This window comes from Mustela nigripes, chromosome 18 (genome assembly GCF_022355385.1).
Source record: "Mustela nigripes isolate SB6536 chromosome 18, MUSNIG.SB6536, whole genome shotgun sequence".
In the NCBI taxonomy this organism is placed as follows: Eukaryota; Metazoa; Chordata; class Mammalia; order Carnivora; family Mustelidae; genus Mustela; species Mustela nigripes.
Window position 1 is genome coordinate 38,426,809 of NC_081574.1, and position 19,093 is coordinate 38,445,901.

At 44.6% G+C, this 19,093-nt stretch overlaps 1 protein-coding gene across 1 annotated transcript in view; it reads left to right on the top strand.

Moving 5' to 3' along the window:
* Positions 1 to 371: 371 nt before the first annotated feature.
* HGSNAT (heparan-alpha-glucosaminide N-acetyltransferase) overlaps positions 372 to 19,093 on the top strand; it is a 45,982-nt gene continuing 27,260 nt past the window's right edge. The window contains exons 1-2 of the mRNA XM_059384101.1: positions 372 to 611; positions 17,309 to 17,424. Coding sequence (XP_059240084.1) covers positions 383 to 611; positions 17,309 to 17,424 — 345 coding nt within the window. The 5' untranslated portion in view covers positions 372 to 382. The remainder of the gene's footprint in view (positions 612 to 17,308; positions 17,425 to 19,093) is intronic.

Here is a 19,093-nt window from a genome sequence, read left to right on the forward strand (position 1 = left end):
GCATTGGAGGCGCATCTCTGCCTCTGGAGGGTGAACTCCCTGGGAGCTGGGGCTCTGGCTGTCTTGCTTACCAAGGCATTTCCAGAACCGGGGGCAGAGGACACTAACGCCCGTTTGTACCCGGCGCTGGGGCAGAAAGTTGCTCAGGGGAGTGGCCAGAGACTGGAGAGCCGAGGCTCGTGGCCTGCAGGCGGCCTGTGTCCGCGGGACAAAGTGCCCGACGCGCTGGGAGAGACTCTCGGCCCCTCACTGCGCTCGCGAATCCTTCCGACGCCGGGCCTGGACGCCGGAGCGACCCGCGCGCCCCGCCCCCGGCTCCCGCTTCGCCCCGCCCCCGAGGGTGAGTCGGGCGGCGGCGGTGACGGCGGCCGGGAGGGAGGCGATGACGGGCGCGCGGCCGTGCGCCGCGGAGAAGCGCAGGACCCGGGAGCGCGGCGGCGGCGGCGGCGGCGGAGAAGCGGTGTCCGAGGCGGCGGCGGGCGGCATGAGCGGGGCGCGGGGCGCGGGCCCGGCGCTGGCCGCGCTGCTGCTGGCCGCGTCGGTGTTGAGCGCCGCAGTGCTGGCCCCCGGTGGCTCCCCGGAGCGCGACGCCGAGGCCGCCCCACCGCGAGGTGAGTGCGCGCCGCGGCTCCCCCGGGCTGCTCAGCGGACCCCGGGCCGCTGCGCCCCCTTCCGCCACCCGTTCCGCTGGGTCCGCGCGACTGTCCCCTCCTCCGGGACTACGCGCCGCCCCCTCCCGGCTGGGCAGCGCCGTGGCCGAGCGCTCTGGAGAAAGCCGGTCTCCGGAACTAGTTTCTGTTCGCCGTGCGCCGTAGTACGCGTCCCCCGGGCCGGGGGTCTCGGCACATTTGGCCGCTGTCGTAGATACCGCGCGGGTCAGCCTCGCGGGCTCGGGGGCTGGTCCCGCGGAGGGGCCCGACCGCAGCGTCCCCAGAGCGCCACCCGGCCGGGAAACACGCGGGAGGGCCTCGGGGAGCCGGGAGAGCCGCGGAGCGGTGCAACCCCGCGCCCCTTCGCCTGCGCGCGCGTCCTGAGGCTGCCGGGCACCCAGGTCTCCAGGCGACTTTTGTCTTAGCATCTGATGGGGAGACCTGTTACTCCCCAAACGTACGGCTAAGTGAGAGGCGGACCGGCCCGGAAAGGGGTGTGCGCGACGGCCCGCCCTCCGCCAGCTTCTGTGTGCGGGGCCGCTGCGCCGGCCAAGTCCGCTCGGCGAAGGGACAGAGGACGTGGCGCGTGGCAGCGGCGCGGCGGGCGGCTGGAGCCGGGAGCCGCCGTCCGGGGCCGCCAACGGGGCACGCCGCGCGGCAGCCCGGGCCTGCCCTGGGCGGGGAAGAGCCTCCGCCGCGCGGGCACCAAACTCCCCGCGCGGGCACCGAGCGCACGTCCGACCTGGAGTTAAAAACTCCGCCGGCGGCGCAGGGGGGGCGTCGGTCCCAGGCGCTGGTGAAACTCGAACGCCGGTAGCGAGCGCCCGCAGCCACATTTTCCCTCTGAGGTGATGCGAGGGACAGTCGCGGCCTGGGTTCGCTGGGAAGCCACGGAACGAGGTTCTTGGCCTGGGAGGGGCCGCGCGGGGTGTTTTTGCCGGGGGGTGAGTCTCCTGCGCGGCTGGAAGTGTCCGCACTCAGCTCCGCTCGTGTTTTCATGATCTGCCTGGTCTCCCCTTTCTCGGGGGAGGGGATGGTGAAAAGTACTCCCCTAGAGCCCCCGAAACGGGCATCCCAGGGCTCCGTTGGGACCCGATGGCCCCGATGATAGCCCCCAGTTCCTCCCCGGGGGATGCTTTGTTCAGCGATTGTGGGATCCGTCAAATGCAGCAAACCCTACTTGGTCAGGGTTTGGGGAAAGGTCTGCCTGTCCCCTGCCCCCTCCTCCCATCCCCCTTTCTGTATCAGAATGGGGGGGTTTGGCGTCGGTGCGTGTAGTTCAGACGGCCCCACCTCCCCAAACAGAATCTTGTAGGGCAAAGACAAAGTGAGTTTTGGGAAACCATCTTAGCGGATAACATTTTGTATTAACTGCCTCCCCCACCCCTGACTCTGTCTCCTCTACCCCCCCTTTTATATTGGAGGAAATGGACCCTAAGAGGTTATGTAATCACGCCAGTCCTAAGTTGTCAGGGGGCAATTCTTTTTCTTTATACTTTAGCACCAGTTAATAGCAGGAATTATTTTAGGAAAAAGGTGGTTTGTATATAGTAATTCAGTGGAGTGAGGGAGAACATATTAATATTTTTAAGTGATCCACTCCAGAACCTTCATGAAGCTGTGTTGAGAGAACAGCTAAGCTTTTAGTGCCACCTGGAGTTCAGGTTCGGGCTGGACAACTTCCTCCTAAGAACTCAGTCTCTGCTTGATTTGAGGACTCCAGTTTAGTAGAAAGAAAAAAATAATAGTAAATAGACAATGTCTTTAAAAATTTGTTCCTCAAAGAAACTCATGAGCAGAGAGCTAGAACCAGAAATTAAATATTTGGAAACAAAATTCTAATATATCAACGGCACAGTTACTCAGGCACAGGACACTGTAGACAGGAGAGGAGGAAAGAATTGTTTTGGATATAATACTCATTGAGTGTTACCCTGGTATTTCTAAGGTCATCAGTATCAGAAGTTGGCAGCTTTTTGTTGAAACTGAGCATCAAGTTCAATTTAGATGTCATAGTGGATAGCTTGGGAGTTGCATCCTTATGATGACTACTAAGACCTTTTATAGTCTAGGGATACCTGTGTGGCTCAGTTGTTAAGCATCTGCCTTCAGCTTGGGTTATGATCCCAGGGCTCTAGGATTGAGCCCCACATTGGGCTCTCTGCTCTGCAGGAAGCCTGTTTCTCCCTCTCCCACTCCCCTTGCTTGTGTTCCCTCTCGTGCTGTCTCTCTCTCTGTGTCAAATTAATAAATAAAATCTTAAAAAAAAAAACTGTTAAAGTCTGAAATTCCTATGGAAAATGAAGCATAAATCAAGAAACTTACTCCACCCACTACCAAAGAATCAAGAATATGGATAAAAGGATTAGTTATTCCAACTATGAAAAATGGATAGTGACTATAAATTTGAAAATGAAAACTATCAAAACTGAGCAAGGAAACTAAAAAGAACTATTTGAAAACATGGTACGACACATGTCTTTGACAGGTTTGACAAAAGATTTGACATCTGTGCTATGTAAAGAAATGATACAATCCCCAGAGCCTGAAGACGGAAGGGGTGTTAAATAACAAAACTCAGCTGGGTAAATGTAAAGATCAAATTGGCTTTATTCAGTAATTCATGAATTGGCCAGTATCCCATCTAGCAAACGGAAGGAAGCTCCCTCAAGCAGCAGAGAAGGAAATGTTTTAAGAGGCAGAGAGGGAAAGGAAAAAAGGAAATCATTAGCAAAGAATGCATTTTAGGCCAGGATGTTCTTCTAAGGGTAATGAAAGGGGTCCAGTGCTGACCAGGAAGTTTCAGGTTGGCTGCCTAAAGGTCACTTTTCTGAGAGGTGAAGGTGCAGTTAGGTATTAAGTCTTGGTGGGGTGTACCATAAGTGACTGCATTTGGGGCCTGCTGTCTCCTTGTTAACAATTTCCACCTTTCTTTTCTTTTCTGTTTTTTGAAGATTTTGTTTATTTATTTGACAGAGAAATCACAAGGAGGCAGAGAGGCAGGCAGAGAGAGAGGAGGAAGCAGGCTCCCTGATCAGCAGAGAGCCCGATTCGGGGCTCCGTCCCAGGACCCTGAGATCATGACCCAAGCCAAAGGCAGAGGCTTAACCCACTGAGCCACCCAGACGCCCAACAGTTTCCACCTTTTGATCAGATTCTCGGCATAACTGAGAGGTGTGATTTAAGTATAAGGCTCTAATGGCACTCTCAGCTCCAAATCTGAACAAAATCTGAAATTTTGTCGATCCTTTGTGTGGTATGCATAGGTCATGTTGTTTTTTGTTTTGTTTTGCTTTTTAGATTTTTAAAAATTTATTTACTTGGCAGAGAGTACAAGCTGGGGAGTGGCAGAAGGAGAGGGAGAAGGCTCACCACTGAGCAGGGAGCGGATGATGCAGGGTTCCATCCCAGGACCCCAGTATTATGACCCGGCAGACACCTAACCAGCTGAGTCACCCAGGCGCCCTTGTTTTAAGCTTTGTGAGATTCATAGGCCACAATTTCAAGGTTTACGGTCTTTTAAGTTGGTCTTTTTCTTCGTTTCTTTCTGATGTTCATGTATTAAGCAGATCATTTGCGTGGTGGTTAGTGGCTGTAAACATGTATTGAGAGCTTTTGAGAGGCTAGAACTTCTGTGATTATTACAAGCAGGATAATTCCCAGTGTCTGGAGTGCATTTCAGAGCCATATGGGTCCCCAAGTCCCAAACTAATCAAAATCAAGGTCAGTTGAGTCAAAGACAGACCCTGGTGAAGGAGTCACCACTGTAAGCCAGGTGGCTTGCTCCATGATCATATGTCCGCATTTCAACTTCTCCAGAAGTGTGAATGCATGAATGCAGATGCAGCCGGTGGTTTTAGCCATAGTTCAGACATCTCTTTTTTTTTTAGCTAAAATATAACCAAGGGCTATCCTGTTATTAAGAACAACTTTCTATAGGATCTTTATTGGGCAGCTGTTGTCATTAGCACTGGATTTTGCACTATCCTTTAGAGTTTAGGAGAGGTTTCTGAACGTATTCTCGTTGACATGTACTCCTAACCAATGAAGTGTGGTCCTGCCAAAGGACGTGAATTGGAGTCGTGAATGCCTTCTGGTAATTCCTTTCTAACTGGACAGTGTCAGTCCTGGAGGGTGAATCGGTGAGCTGTCTTAGTTCATTTGGCCTTAGTTCTTAGGACCACAGTTAGACTAAGCAGCATTCATAGTGATAACCACCACAGATAAAGATAAACTCTTTTGGGGGCACAAGGCACTTCCTGCTACATGGGCGTGATGAATGGATTCATTCACAGGGATTGTTTGTATTTTCCTGTTCAAGCCAAAGGGTCAGCTAGGTTTCCTCTTAGCCTAACATAAAAAGTTGTTGTAAATTCCAGAAGTTACCCATTTTAGCAGTGGCCTGGGTGATACAGATGATGGCGTTATGTTTCCAGGCCAGTGCCAGAGTAAAGGACAGAAAAGGAGGAAGAAAGAGTTTCACTTTTGAAGTATGAAGTGTTGACGTGGCATCTTGGGAGGAAGCACTCTGCTTTGCTGTCAGCTCCTTCCTGTCCTGTTCAGTTGAATCTGGAGGTCTCCAGGGCTTGTAAAGGACTCCATGTCAGGTAGAGCCTTCTTCAGCAGTGAGATGCATTTCCAGGCTTTAAGTCCCTGAAGTCTGGCTGCCATCTGGGTGGTGACAAGGACCTGGAGTGCCTCCCAAGGAGATCCAAGGGCAGTCTTTGTTCTTGGTGATTCCAAATCAGAAGGCTGGGAGAAAAGTGGAAACATTCGTTTGGAGAGTCGGAGCCAAATTTTTGAAGAAACTAGAATAATTCAGGAGCCAGTCCAACTTAGAGCAGAACCTCAAAGACAGTTAAGAGGATTAGAATCAAAACAGACAAAAGGGTAAACATTTCTTCCTTCTACATTTCTTCCTTCTACTCATTTTGAAGAGTAAAACTAATTTCTTTGCTTTAAGCTTTGCCAACAATAGTGATTGACCATATAAGCTCTTTCTTTTAGAAATTGGTTATAGATTTTTTTCTCTCTTTTTTTAAAATTTATTTTTAAACAAGCTCTGTGCCCAGTATTGGGCTTGAGCTCATGACCCCAAGATCAACAGTCCATACATTCTATCAACTGAGCCAGCCAGGTATCCTTCCCTCTTTTATTTTTTAATTTTTAAAAAATATTTATTTATTTATGGGGGGGAGGAGAGGCAGAGAGAGTCCCAAGTAGATGCTGCACTGAGTGTGGAGGCCAGTATGGGGCCTGATCCCATGACCCCAAGATCGCAACCCAAGCTAGAATCAGGAGTCAGATGCTGAACTGACTGCACTACCCAGGCATCCCCTCCCTTTAAAAAATAAAAAAATAAAAAAAATAAATGTATATGTATTATATACATATATATATAGTTTTTGGATTATATAAACTCTTTTTAAAAAAAAAATTAAAATTATTTTTTATTTTAAGTAGGCTTCGCACCCAGTGTGGAGCCCAATGCAGGGCTTGAACTCATAACGCTGAGATCAAGACCTGGGCTGAGTTCAAGAGTCCCATGCTTAACTGACTGAACCACTCAGGTGCCCCAATATAAGCTCTTTTTAATATTACTTTGCTGGAATCTTGTAAGCAAGGTGTTTGCCAAGAGGCTTTTTATTGGCTCCACAAAGTCAACCTTGATGTAGAGAACAAAATCAAAAGAAATATAGGGGAGGAAAATTAAACTTTCTTATAACTTAGAGTCCATAGAAAAATACTTGGGACAGGCAGAGTGACTTTCCTCCAGGAACTCAACTGCCTAAATGTTAATACTTTGCTAGAAGCAAAAGACAACCTTAGCTTGGCATTAGACAACCTCATGAGATCCTATAAATCTTTAACATATGTAAATCCCTTTAGAAGCTTACTTTAGCTCCACCCACCCTCCCAAGTTATGTATTAACAATCATCCTCTAAACATATGGCCCACTGATACCATCTGAAGGGTCTCATGACTAAGGTTTTACTAGACAGTAAACGACCTTTTCCTAAGCTAGCCCCTCAAGGTCCTGGAAGCCTTGCTTCCAAATTCCTTAGGGACTTAGGCTATCCCTAACCAACTCCCAACTTGAAAGGATATAATTAGTTACTCCCCACAACCCCAGTGTAGCTCTTTCTGTGTGTCCTGTCCCCATGCTTGAATAAAACCATTCTTTTTGCACCAAAGATGTTTCAAGAATTCTATCTTGGCTGCTCTCAGATCGCAGCAGTTCACATCAATCTTAGTTCTTTAAAGCTGTTTGGTCATATCTGAGTGTAGGCGTATCTCTCTCAAATATGATGTGCTGGTCAAAGCTTTAGTAGTCTAGCCAAGGTTTCCAGTGGTGTCTGGTTACAACAGTCAGATTCATTGAATCTGTAAATATGGCCATGAAAGGAATACCCAAGAGGTTTCCAATTCTGGAGGAATTAGGGAGAAAAAGTAAATGTTTCATCTTTGTTCCCAAAGGCATACCTTATCAATTTGTTGATACCTTTAGAGAAAAGAGAAGGTGGTTTCTTAAAATCTGGAAAAGCAAAATATTAGAGAACCATGGGTGTGCGCGCGCGTGTATGTGTGTTTTAAGATTTTATTTATATATTTGAGAGAGAGAGAGTGTGAGAGAGAATATGAGAGGGGAGGAGGTGAGAGGGAGAAGCAGACTCCCCATGGAGCCAGGAGCCCGAGGCAGGACTCCATGTGGGGACTCCCGGGCCATGACATAAGCTGAAGGTAGTTGCTTAACCAACTGGGCCACCCAGGCACCCACTAGCAGCATTTTAAACAAGAAGTCACAAAAATTTTATAGTCCTCCTGCTTGGTTCATTCAATCCCATGTTATTAAGTTTTGTCCTACTTGAATACTGTTTTCCCACTAGTTCTGGAATTTTTTTTTTTAAGATTTTTTTATTATTAGAGAGCGTGTGAGTAGGGGGAGGGGCAGAGGGAAAGGGAGAGAGTTCCAAGCAGACTCCCCACCAAGCACAGAGCCTGATGTGGGCTTAGTCTCATGACCCTGAGATCATGACTTGAGCCAAAACTAAGAGTTGGAACTCAACCAGCTGGGCGCCCCAGGTGCCCCCCCTTTTGTTTAAAAGATTTATTTGTTTTAGAGAAGAGTGCATGCATGTGCTTGTGAGTTGGGGGAAGGGAGTCTTCTCAAGCAGACTCACAGAGCCCAGTGAGGGGCTCAGTCCCATGACCAATGAGGTCATGACCTGAAGTGAGCTGACACTAAGTCCGATGCTTAACTGAGCCACCCAGGTTCATAGTTCTGGAAATTTTTACCCAGTTCAGTTGCATGATCTGAAAGTGATCAGAAACCTGTATTCTAGAGTACTTGTCAGACTCTTTCCATGAATTTCCTCTAAGATAAAACACATTTGCAGGAAGCTTTTGTAAAAGCATCTGAGTAAAACAACTCTCTGTAAATGACAAAAGACTTAAAAATGCCCATTACAGATCTGAAAAGTTCATTACAATAGAATTGACAAGGAAATTTGGTTATTTTTGTGATTGCATGTTCAGACAGTAACTGTAATTACAAGTGTTAACATATCAGTGCCTATTCTGTCTTCAGGAATTTCATACAGTTTCTGAAACACTTATATTAATAACATATATCAGGCAGATATAATCCAAGAAGGTTTAGCATCATTTGCTTGACAGTGCTTCCCATGTAATGTAACATACCAGATATGCCTGTTAACATCTTCTCTTTTATAAAGAGAACAGATCCTTTGAGATATTCCAAGGGACTGTCTGGAAAACCCAAAGCTAGTTAAAGGTCAAGAAGACTTCATTTAGAGTTTGATTTTGGGGACCTTTGTTAAGGTATCAAAAGGTTTGGGATCATAGGTCACTGTGAAACAATATTTAGTTTCCATTTCACCAAGTTACAAATACTTCACAGGCAAATACAGAGAGTCAAATAGTTGTACAAAGCTGTGGCTATTTTATTTATTTATTTATTTATTTATAGCTGTGGCTATTTTAATATTGAAAAGACCCTGCTTTTTTCCCTAATTAAAGACCTGATAAAGACAAAACAGAATTTTTGTCTTTCTAGGCAGATTACATTAAAGATGAAGAAGAAATTTTGCTTATAATTTATTAAGAGCAGACCAATAACCTAAAACAACTTTGTCCTTTTAATGGAGAGAAAAACCAAATTCTAACTTTGCACTAGGGTACTCCTGACATTTAAACTCATTTTTAGGGACTCCTGACTGGTGGAGCATATGACTTTTGATCTTGGGGTCCTGAGTTGGATCCCCGTGTTGGCATAGAGATTATATTAAAAAAACAAAAAACCTCACTACATCTGATACTAATAATGTACTGTATGTTGGCTAATTGAATTAAAAAAAAACTGCTTACTTTTAAATAGATTCATTTTAATTGTAGCCAGCCTGACCACTCATTAAACTCCTTTCAGAGATTCCTTTTTCACAAGTCTTCTACATCTTTCTTTTTTACCATCAGATTTTGTCCACCACTGTCTTACAGTCAATCAAAGGTGGTATGTTGCTGGCTCTGGGCAGTGGTTATTGCTTGAGGGGGATGTTGCAGAGGATGCTTTGCCCTCAGGGTCTTCCCCCTGACCCAAGAGACAAGCTGGAAAGAAAGTCTGAGGTCAAAATGGAGGCAGCTGAATCCTCTTTCAGGCAGACTTATAAATGTTATGACTTCTAGAAACAGGTGCTTTTTTCATAGAAAATTTCTCGGGGTGGCATGAGGCATGTTTACTAATAGACTCAAAGATCTTCAGTTCCTCTGTAAAAGGAAGCAAAAAGTGGTCAAGCCTATATTCAGTACTTAATGTTCCAGTATTTTATCTTAGTTGGAAATGATCTGGATACCCAGTGAATTAAACTTGATTTAGCAAAACTTTAAGGTTTCAGTGTTACCAAAAAGATTTGGGAAAACTACTTAAAAAGTTCACATAAAAACCTTTTACCTACCTATTCAGTTTACTTGTTCTTTTTTTTTTTTTTTTAAGATTTTATTTATTTATTTGACAGAGAGAGAGATCACAAGTAGGCAGAGAGGCAGGCAGAGAGAGAGGAGGAAGCAGGCTCCCTGCCGAGCAGAGAGCCCTAACGTGGGGCTCGATCCCAGGACCCTGGGATCATGACCTGAGCTGAAGGCAGAGGCTTAACCCACTGAGCCACCCAGGCGCCCCTCAGTTTACTTGTTCTTAACAATGGTTAGAATACCCACAAAACAGCACAACTCAGATATGATATTAGATAGCCACTGTTTCTTGTTGACAAATTTAGTAACAGATAATATGAACATATTTGATGAGTAAAACTTGCTATGATAAACGTGTCCTATTTAATGTTGAAAACTCTGTAAAGGCATATCTGTTTTCATTAAACCAACAAACATAAACCATGTTTAATAATGAATGTCTTCCCAGATTGTATGAACCTGAAAAAGCACTTGAGTTAGTTTCTATTCTATTTCTGAAATTTAGAAATACTTAATTTATAAGCCAATTATAGACCTCTTTACAAATTAATTTTAGCAATTTAGCATTTTTCAGAGGTAGAAAATGCCACCTATCTACACCTACACATAGATAGGTAGACAGACAGACAGACATTAACATATAAGCAGAAACCTGGGAGTTACTATTTTAAAATTTTTACCATAAGACAGATAGGATAATGCAGAACTCACTAGTTTACAAAAGAATAGTTGGTTCCTAACTTATTCTGGCAGATGGACTAAAGTTTTTTCTATTAATATTTGTGGAGAAGATACATGATTTTTCGTTTATCCAAATTTCGGATGACTTTTACTCCTTCCATTCTACTTCTGTTAAGAATTATCTCACTGAGGTTTGTACTTTTGGTATTTTCAACTCAAAATCACAGGAAGAGAATGTAAGTCCCTCCAATAAGGACTCTGGTTTTCTTTTTTTTTTAAATATTTTATTTATTTATTTGACAGAGAGAAATCACAAGTAGATGGAGAGGCAGGCAGAGAGAGAGAGAGGGAAGCAGGCTCTCTGCTGAGCAGAGAGCCTGATGTGGGACTCGATCCCAGGACTCTGAGATCATGACCTGAGCTGAAGGCAGCGGCTTAACCCACTGAGCCACCCAGGCGCCCCAGGACTCTGGTTTTCTAATGACAATAATTTATGTCTTCTGAGATAAACGGGGAAGCTTGGAGATCAATGAAATAAACAGGTTAACTTTGAATTGCCTCTCCATGTACATTTCTAGTTTTGTAAAGATTTTTAAGATCAGGAGAATTGCTTTTAATTCCTCAAAGATTCAGGTTATAGTCTGGATGTGAAAGGACTGACCTATCCATACACCTATGCGGGAATGTTTCTCTTTCCCACATTTAGCTTAGAGAAGGACTTAGCCAGCTTCCATCTGTTTTTCCAGGATCCCATCTGTAGGCTGTGAATGGGGTTTAAAGCAAAGAGTTCCTAGCTCTGAAATTTACTAGAATTTGGGAGCTTTTCTGTTTTTTCTTTTGTCTTATCTTTTTTTCCCCCTTCTTCTTCTTCTTTTTTTTTTTTTTTTTTTTTTGAGAGAGAGTGCACACAAGGGGATGAAGCAGTGGGAGAAGAAGGGAGAAAATCTTAAGCAGCCTCCATGCCCGATGTGGGGCTCAATCCCAGGACTTGGGGATCATGACCTGAGCTGAAAGCAGATGTTCAACCAACTGAGCCACCCAGGTGCCCCTCTTGTTTTGTTTCTCAATTTTAGTTTTCCCTTGACTTTTTAAGGGAATAATGTAGCAGTTTATCAGGAAGTTCCTGAGTCTTGTCAACTCTGAGAGGAACTCATAAGGGGATCCCTCTTTTGAAGGTAGATATGGGGATGCCTGTAAGATCATTGATTTGGGTGACTTTGTTCACGGTCAAGTAAAGTTACTTCAGAGAGAGGATACTGAGGAATGAGCACTCAGAGAAAGGAGGCTGGTGGAGCAGCAGGGATTACATCAGTACTGTAGCCTTTTGCTTCAGGTACCTCTTTTTAAATAATTTTCAGTATTTTACAATAAATATTTCAGTGGAGCTCTTTTGCCATTTGGAACCTTTTGGAGGCCTCTGTATACCAGTTAAAATTGTGTATCACATTCTCTTTGTTTAATTTGGGAATCCTTTTTTGTTTTTTTTAAAGATTTATTTATTCATTTATTTATTTGGCTGAGAGAGAGAGAGAGATATCACAAGGAGGCAGAGAGGCAGCCAGAGAGAGACGAGGAAGCAAGCTCCCAGCACAGAAGAGAGCCCAGTGCAGGGCTTTATTCCAGGACCCTGAGATCATGACCTGAGCCAAAGGTAGAGGCTTAACTCACTGTGCCACCCAGGTGCTTCTGTGAATCATTGCTTTTAAGGACACTTCTTAAATGAGCTGATCTAATTGGAACATCACTCAAAATGGCCACTGTAATTCTAGATTGTCGTTAGTGAAATTTTGCCATTTTTGTAGATATTTATAGCTTTTGGGACCACAGTTCTTAGACATGAAATAAGTATGCCAGATGGTGGCACACTTCACTCTTTAGAAATTAAGGATCCTATGTTTATCTTTATTGTTATTTATTATTAATTTTTAGCTTAGCCTTTGAGTTGCTCAGAGCCAGATTAATACCTCAGAGGGATGTGCTGTGGGGTTGGGGTTGTGTGGTGTTTCACGGTGTACCTCATTGCACAGAATTTTTCTTGAGGTTGACAAGTGATCTAGTGTCAACCCATCTGGTTCTGCCCGCTAGTCCTAACACAGGTGTCTTTGGTCTAAGTGGTGAGCACTCCAACAATTCTTAAATGCTTGACTCCTGCTTACCAATTTCTGTGGCTTTTTTGGCTTCCCCAATTCCCATGAGCAGTTAACCTTTCCATCATGTGCACATTTACAGAAACCAGTAGTAGTATCTGAGGAACTGAAACTGTGGACCTGAGCTGTAACCAAAGAACTGGGGGCTGGGGAAAGTGTTGAACCAGCAAACCTCAAAGAATGGGGCCTATAGACTGATTCCAAACAAATGGGAACTGCAGCTGCTCCCGACAGGCATGGAATCTGGAGAAGGATTCCCAACAGAGAACAGCAGACTGAAATGTCAGCACTTGCTGGAGTGGAATCTGAGAACTAACTGAAATCCTGGGTTTGGCAGTTTCTGTGGAGTGGCCAGTAGAAGGCCCTGTGTGCACCAACAGCAGTCCCTGTGGAGCCTTGGCCCGGGGAAAGGGTTGAACCAGCAGAGCCCAGCAGATGGGAACTGCAGCCTGGAGGCTCCCCATGGTGGGGAACTACATACCCCCACCAATAGTTCCCACACAGAACTTGGGACAGGATTAAGGGATGGGGTTTTTCACTCAAAAAGCCTGGGATTGTGGACTGCAGAGGCAGTTACTCTGAGGGCTTGATGCAGAGAGTGGAGCACGGAAACAAGAGAGAACTTACCGTGGCACTCGGACATGATGAGTAAGACCATGAGCTCAGAGTGATTGTGGGGTACCATGCCTGTGTTTCCCATTTTCCCCAGAGTCGTCGGAAGGCTCCTTCAATCACACCACTGCCACCAAATGTGTTAAATAACAGACAGCTGAGTAAATTTAAAGATCAAATTGGCTTTATTTAACAACTCATGAATCGGGCAGCATCCCATCTAGCAAGTACTGCAGAAAGGAAATTCATTGAGCTGCGGAAAAGGAAAGGTTTTTAAAGGCAGAGAGGGAGAGGAAAAAGGAAATTATTCACAAAAATTTGCATTGTTTTGGGCAAGGTGACCTTTCTGGGGGGGAACAGAAAAAGGTCTTCCTATAGATTACCTCCTGATGCTGACCAGGAAGTTCCAGATTGCCTGGTTGAAGGCCCCATTTCTGGCAGAAGCTGAAGCTGCAGTTGGGGTAGGTCTTAAATCTGGGTGGGGGTTAGCATATGTGACTCCATTCTGGGCCTGCAGGCTCCTTTTTAATGGGAGTTAAGTAGTTAAATAAAAGAACATTCCAACAATTCCCATGAAAGGAAAATATTGATGGGAAACATTTGGAAAACATTTTCAAACTTGTCAAGCATTATTTCAAAACTAAAACAATAAGGAAATTATATTTTTATACATCAGGCTCAAAAATGAGGAAAAAATTAAAAGGCTAAAAATCACTGGCACAGCTTCTAGGCAACAGATCTGTTTACCTGACTCAGGAGACTCAGGTCACAGAGGTCAGGTGCTGGTCATACTGCCCACAGCCTAAGTCCTTATGGCTGGTGGGTGACTTGAGGCAAGTTGTTTGACCTCTCCAGGCTTCACATCCCTCATCCGGAAAATGGAGACATCAGTAGCTATTTCATAGGGCTGTTGGGGCCCGGTGCACATTTGGGTGTGTAATTTGTATCACCTGGGAGTGCAAGTGACACAACTGTCATAAATTGCAGCTAAATTAGAGGGGGGTTTGGCAGTGGCATAGCAAACACTATTTAAAAGGCTATAAAATTTCCCTCCTGGAAGTTAAGGAACTATGTCAACAGGAGCCCATGTTAATTTTCAGCTGTCTATGACATCATTTCTTACATTAGGAAGAAAGAGGAAATGGGAAGGAGTTGGAAATGAAGTTACATGGAAAGAGCAGAAACAGCTGTGGAGAATATTTAACCATATATTCCTAACGTTGATTCTGCATTGGTTGGCTGTGGCCTGGATGTTACCGTTATCCTGTGTTGACCAGTTACTTTGTTTCAGATTCTGCACCGACCACATTACCTATCTTGTCATTCGTAGCCTTCCCAGCAGTCCTATGAAGAACACAATATTACAACTCGTGATACTGTGGCTTATATGAAGAAATAGGTATTTGGTCTTCATCCCCATTTCTTGTGAATTTCCTCAGTGCTGAGAGCAGGCCCAGGTGTGTTTGTTATGTTAATGAGGTAACCTTTGTGCCGCACCTGAGGATGGGGCTGGTTGCCCTGAGAACCAACCCTGTGATGAGAAGGCTGGAGCTCAGTCCCACAGCTGGCTTCCAGGGAGGAGGGGAGGGGCTGGAGGTTGAATCAGGCACTAATGACCAATGGTTTCATCAATTGCCTGTGTAATGAAGCCTCCATAAAAATTCAAAGGATGGGGTTCAGAGAACTTCTGGGTTGGAGAACAATTGGAGATTTGGGGAGAATGGTGGCCTAGGAGAGGACATGGTAGCTCTGTGCTCTTTCCCCTCCTCTTGCTTTATGTATCTCTACCATCTGGCTGTTCCTGAGTTATGTAGTTTTATAATATACCAGTAATGTACTAGTAAAATGTTTCCCTGAGTTCCGTGAGGCACTCTAGCAAATTAATCAAAACTGAGGTGTCTCTCACTCAATGGTCAGAGGCATGGGTGGTAACCTGCACCACCCATGTCTAAAGGTGCTGGCGGGTCTTGTGGGACTGAGCCCCTGTCTATGGGACCTGACACTGTCTCCAGGTAAAGAGTGTCAAAGTTGAGTTGAATTGTAGGACGCCCAGTTGGTGTCTGAGAATTGCTTGTGGTGTGGGAAGCTTCGCCCCACAATAGAAATCGAGTGCAGAACCTCTAGACTCTTAATTTATTGGTGAGGAAGCTGAGACAGGGTGGGATTCAAATTCATGTTGGTGTAACTTGGAGTCCAGACACTTAACCCACCATGTCACCATGTTTTATCCCTGGTCCTAACCACTGCTCCTACTAGAAGAAGCTCTTCAGAAGGTTAACAAAGGAAAGAAAAAGTGATGGGTATAACTTTATATAGTTTAGAGAGGGAAAAGATTTTCAATAGATTATTAAGAGTTATATATTGTTGGGGTGCCTGGGTGGTACAGTTGGTTAAGTGTCCAACTCTTGGTTTTGGCTCAGGTCATGATTGCAGAGTCCTGGGTTTGAGCCCCACGTCTGGCTCCCTGTGCTTAGTGTGGGGTCTGCTTGAGATTCTCTTTCCCTCTGCCCCTTCTGCTTATGCTCTCTTTCTCTCAGATAAATAAAAAAAAAGAAAAAAGAAAATGATATATTGTGGGTTTTGTCTTTACGGAGAGCTAAATAAGGGTAAATTCAGGTAAACTTTAAAAAGAGCAATTTAGAAAAATTTCCTGAATTAACCAATTAACTGTTCACATGAGTTTCCGGGGAGCCCTGAAGGAAGATCCCATATTGCAAAATAAAAGAGGCTAGATTAGGAGCACCTCAGTGGCTCAGTCAGTTAAGCATCTTCAACTCAGGTCATGATCCCAGGGTTCTGGAATTGAGCCCTGCATCAGGTTCTCTGTTCAGTGGGAAATCTGCTTCTCCCTCTTAAAAAAAAAAAAAAAAAAGAGGCTAGGGGGCACCTGGGTGGCTCAGTTGGTTGAATGTCTGTCTTCGGCTCAGGTCATGATCCCAGGGTCCTGGGACCGAGCTCCACATTGGACTCCTTGGTCAGGGAGCGTCTGCTTGTTCCTCTTCCTACCCCACCTGTGCTCTCTCTCACAAGTAAATAAATAAAATCTTTAAAAAAAAAAAAGCCTAGATTTTACCTTTCTCATTGTGTTATTAAATAGTTTTTTGGCCTAGAAGCTAGAGGTCAAGTTAATTTCTCTTTCATATAATAGTATAAATGGGTAGGTCTAAATGAAACATTTTGCTTTCACTTTAGCCTATAGTAGTTTTCTTCCTTTGCCTACCAAGTTGGCAGGTGAAATTTAGACTGTTCATGATGGTGGTCTTTAGGTCATCCTACGAGCATCTAGTAGATTGCTGAGCTCTAAGCATAAGGAATACAGAGCAGTGGGTCTTTCTTCCTTCAGACTGAGACTCATCCTCTGTTCTTACTTCAAATCTGCTGTGGAAACCGGAAAGAGATTCAGAAGTCAAACCCAAGTGATATAAGGCAGAGTTTCGCAACTTTTTTTTTTTTTTTTTAAAGATTTTATTTATTTATTTGACAAGCAGGCAGAGAGGCAGGCAGAGAGAGAGGAGGAAGCAGGCTCTGCTGAGCAGAGAGCCTGATGCAGGGCTCGATGCTAGGACCCTGAGATCATGACCCGAGCCGAAGGCAGCGGCTTAACCCACTGAGCCACCCAGGTGCCCCAGAGTTTCGCAACTTTAAAGTTTATGCACATCCCTGTAGAGCCCTGCTGACTGGGCATCCTGACGTCTCCTGAGCTGCATTCAGAATGGAGTAACAAGGTCCAGGAAAGTCTGGGCTCTGGAACTACACAGTGATTTTGCAGAACTCTGGCCATGTGCAATGATCAAATCTTTGTAAGCCTTAATTTCTTCATCTGCAAAATGGAGAAAATACCAGTTTATGAGATTGGCATATTGTCAGATAGAAGATCTGTGAAACTAGTAAATTCAGTGCCCCTCACAATTTAGCACTTGATGAACTTGGTCCCACATGGTCCGTTTACACACAGGATGTGAATGGTGTTAACCGAATCCTCATCTCTAGTGGTGGCATGTGTGCAAAAGTGTGTGTGTGTGTGTGTGTGTGCATACGTGCCCATGTGCAGAGTCATTCAGTTGTGTGTCCACAAAGTAAGGGACTAGAGACCCCAAAGCCCCCAAGTGCAAGCCTTTGAGAAGCACGTCTATGAACCCACACTGTTCACACAGGTGCACTTTGTCTCTAATGTGTCTTTCAGATGCTTTTTCATTTTTTTTCCTAAACTTTCTTTTCCTAATTCTTACCAGACTTAGATAAAAAAAAGCATGTAGAGCTGAAGATGGATCAGGCTTTGCTGCTCATCCACAATGAACTGCGCGGAACAAACCTGACTGTGTTCTGGAATTCCGAACGCTGTTACCACGTAGGTATTATGTTCATGCTCACAGTGTTGTTTGCTTTGGGGCTGTTTGAAATGATCCCCAGGGCTCTCCTGCCTGAAGCCCTTCACGTGTTCCTTTTGGTTTTATAGGTAAGGGCACAAATAGAATCAGGAGACAGATAATCAGGGGGAATGCCTAGCAGTGAACAATGTCAGTCTCTTACCTTTCCCCCTCCCCATCTTTTAAAAACTCAGTTCTTGGTGATGAGTGAAAGTGATAGACAGACCATGTTTTACTTTTTTCCTCTGCCTGATGCATAACTCTGTTGCTGAACCAGAGAAGGAAGAAGTGAGAACCTTGGTATTCTCCAAGGGCAGAGGTAGTGACGACAACCGGGAGGCTTAGGTTGAAGAATGACACTTATTCCAGAGATCTGCCCTCCTGATGATAAAGGCTTTATTTGTTCTTATTAAGTTTTTAATTTTTTTTATTTTTAAGATTTTTATTTATTTGACAGACAGACCACAAGTAGGCAGAGAGGCAGGCAGAGAGAGAGGAGGAAGCAGGCTCCCTGCGGAGCAGAGAGCCCGATGCAAGGCTCGATCCCAAGACCCTGGGATCATGACCTGAGGTAGAGGCTTTAACCACTGAGCCACCCAGGCGCCCCATATTAAGTTTTTAATTTTAATTCCAGTACAACAGTGTTACTGTTGGTTTCAGGTTTACAATGTGGTGGTTCAGCTGTTCTGTACATTACTCAGGGCCCTGTCCCCTCACTCATCTGCCCTCTGGTAATCATCGGTTTGTTCTCTCTAGTTAAGAGTCTGTTTCCTGGTTTTTGCTTCTCTCTCCTTTTTTGCTTTTTCCCTCGCTGCTTGGTTGTTGATAAAGGACATATGGAAAGACACTTATGAGCCTGTAAAGGTTGAACAACCAGAAAATGCTATCGAGACATAACCTTTTAATGATTATGAACATTGGGATGCCTGGGTGGCTCAGTTGGTTGGACGACTGCCTTCGGCTCAGGTCATGATCCCGGAGTCCCGGGATCGAGTCCCGCATCGGGCTCCCAGCTCCATGGGGAGTCTGCTTCTCTCTCTGACCTTCTCCTCGCTCATGTTCTCTCTCACTGTCTCTCTCTCAAATAAATAAATAAAATCTTTAAAAAAAACTATGAACATTAATGATAATTTACAAATCTTTAAGCAAATATAAATTCCTTTGCATTCAAAGGAATGCAAATGATAATAATTTGTATTTTGTAAACCAAATAATAAATATTTGGGAACTATGGACTTACAGGTGAAGGAAATCAGCTATCTGGTTAAATTGAGAATTTTCTTTCTTCTTTATCTCTCTTCTCTTAAAGTAGAAACACTTAAGATACAAACACGTTGAAAAACACATAAACATATTGAAAAAAATGTGTAGATTTCATAGCTTCAAGAAGCTAAAGGTACCTGAATGTGTCAGCAAGTGCTTTTCACAAGAGAACCAAAATTGGAGGAAGGTTTGTATTGTAATGTTAAGTATGAGTAATCACTATAACTGCCTAAATAAATCCAAGATGTAAATGAGAAAAAAAGAAAAGAAAAAGAAAATTGCTTTTTAGCATCCTAAACAGTATTCCTTGGGGGATCTGGAGGTGGCATAAAGAAGCAGTGAGTGGGAGACAGAAATCTGGACTTTCACTGCAGTGAAGGTGATCTG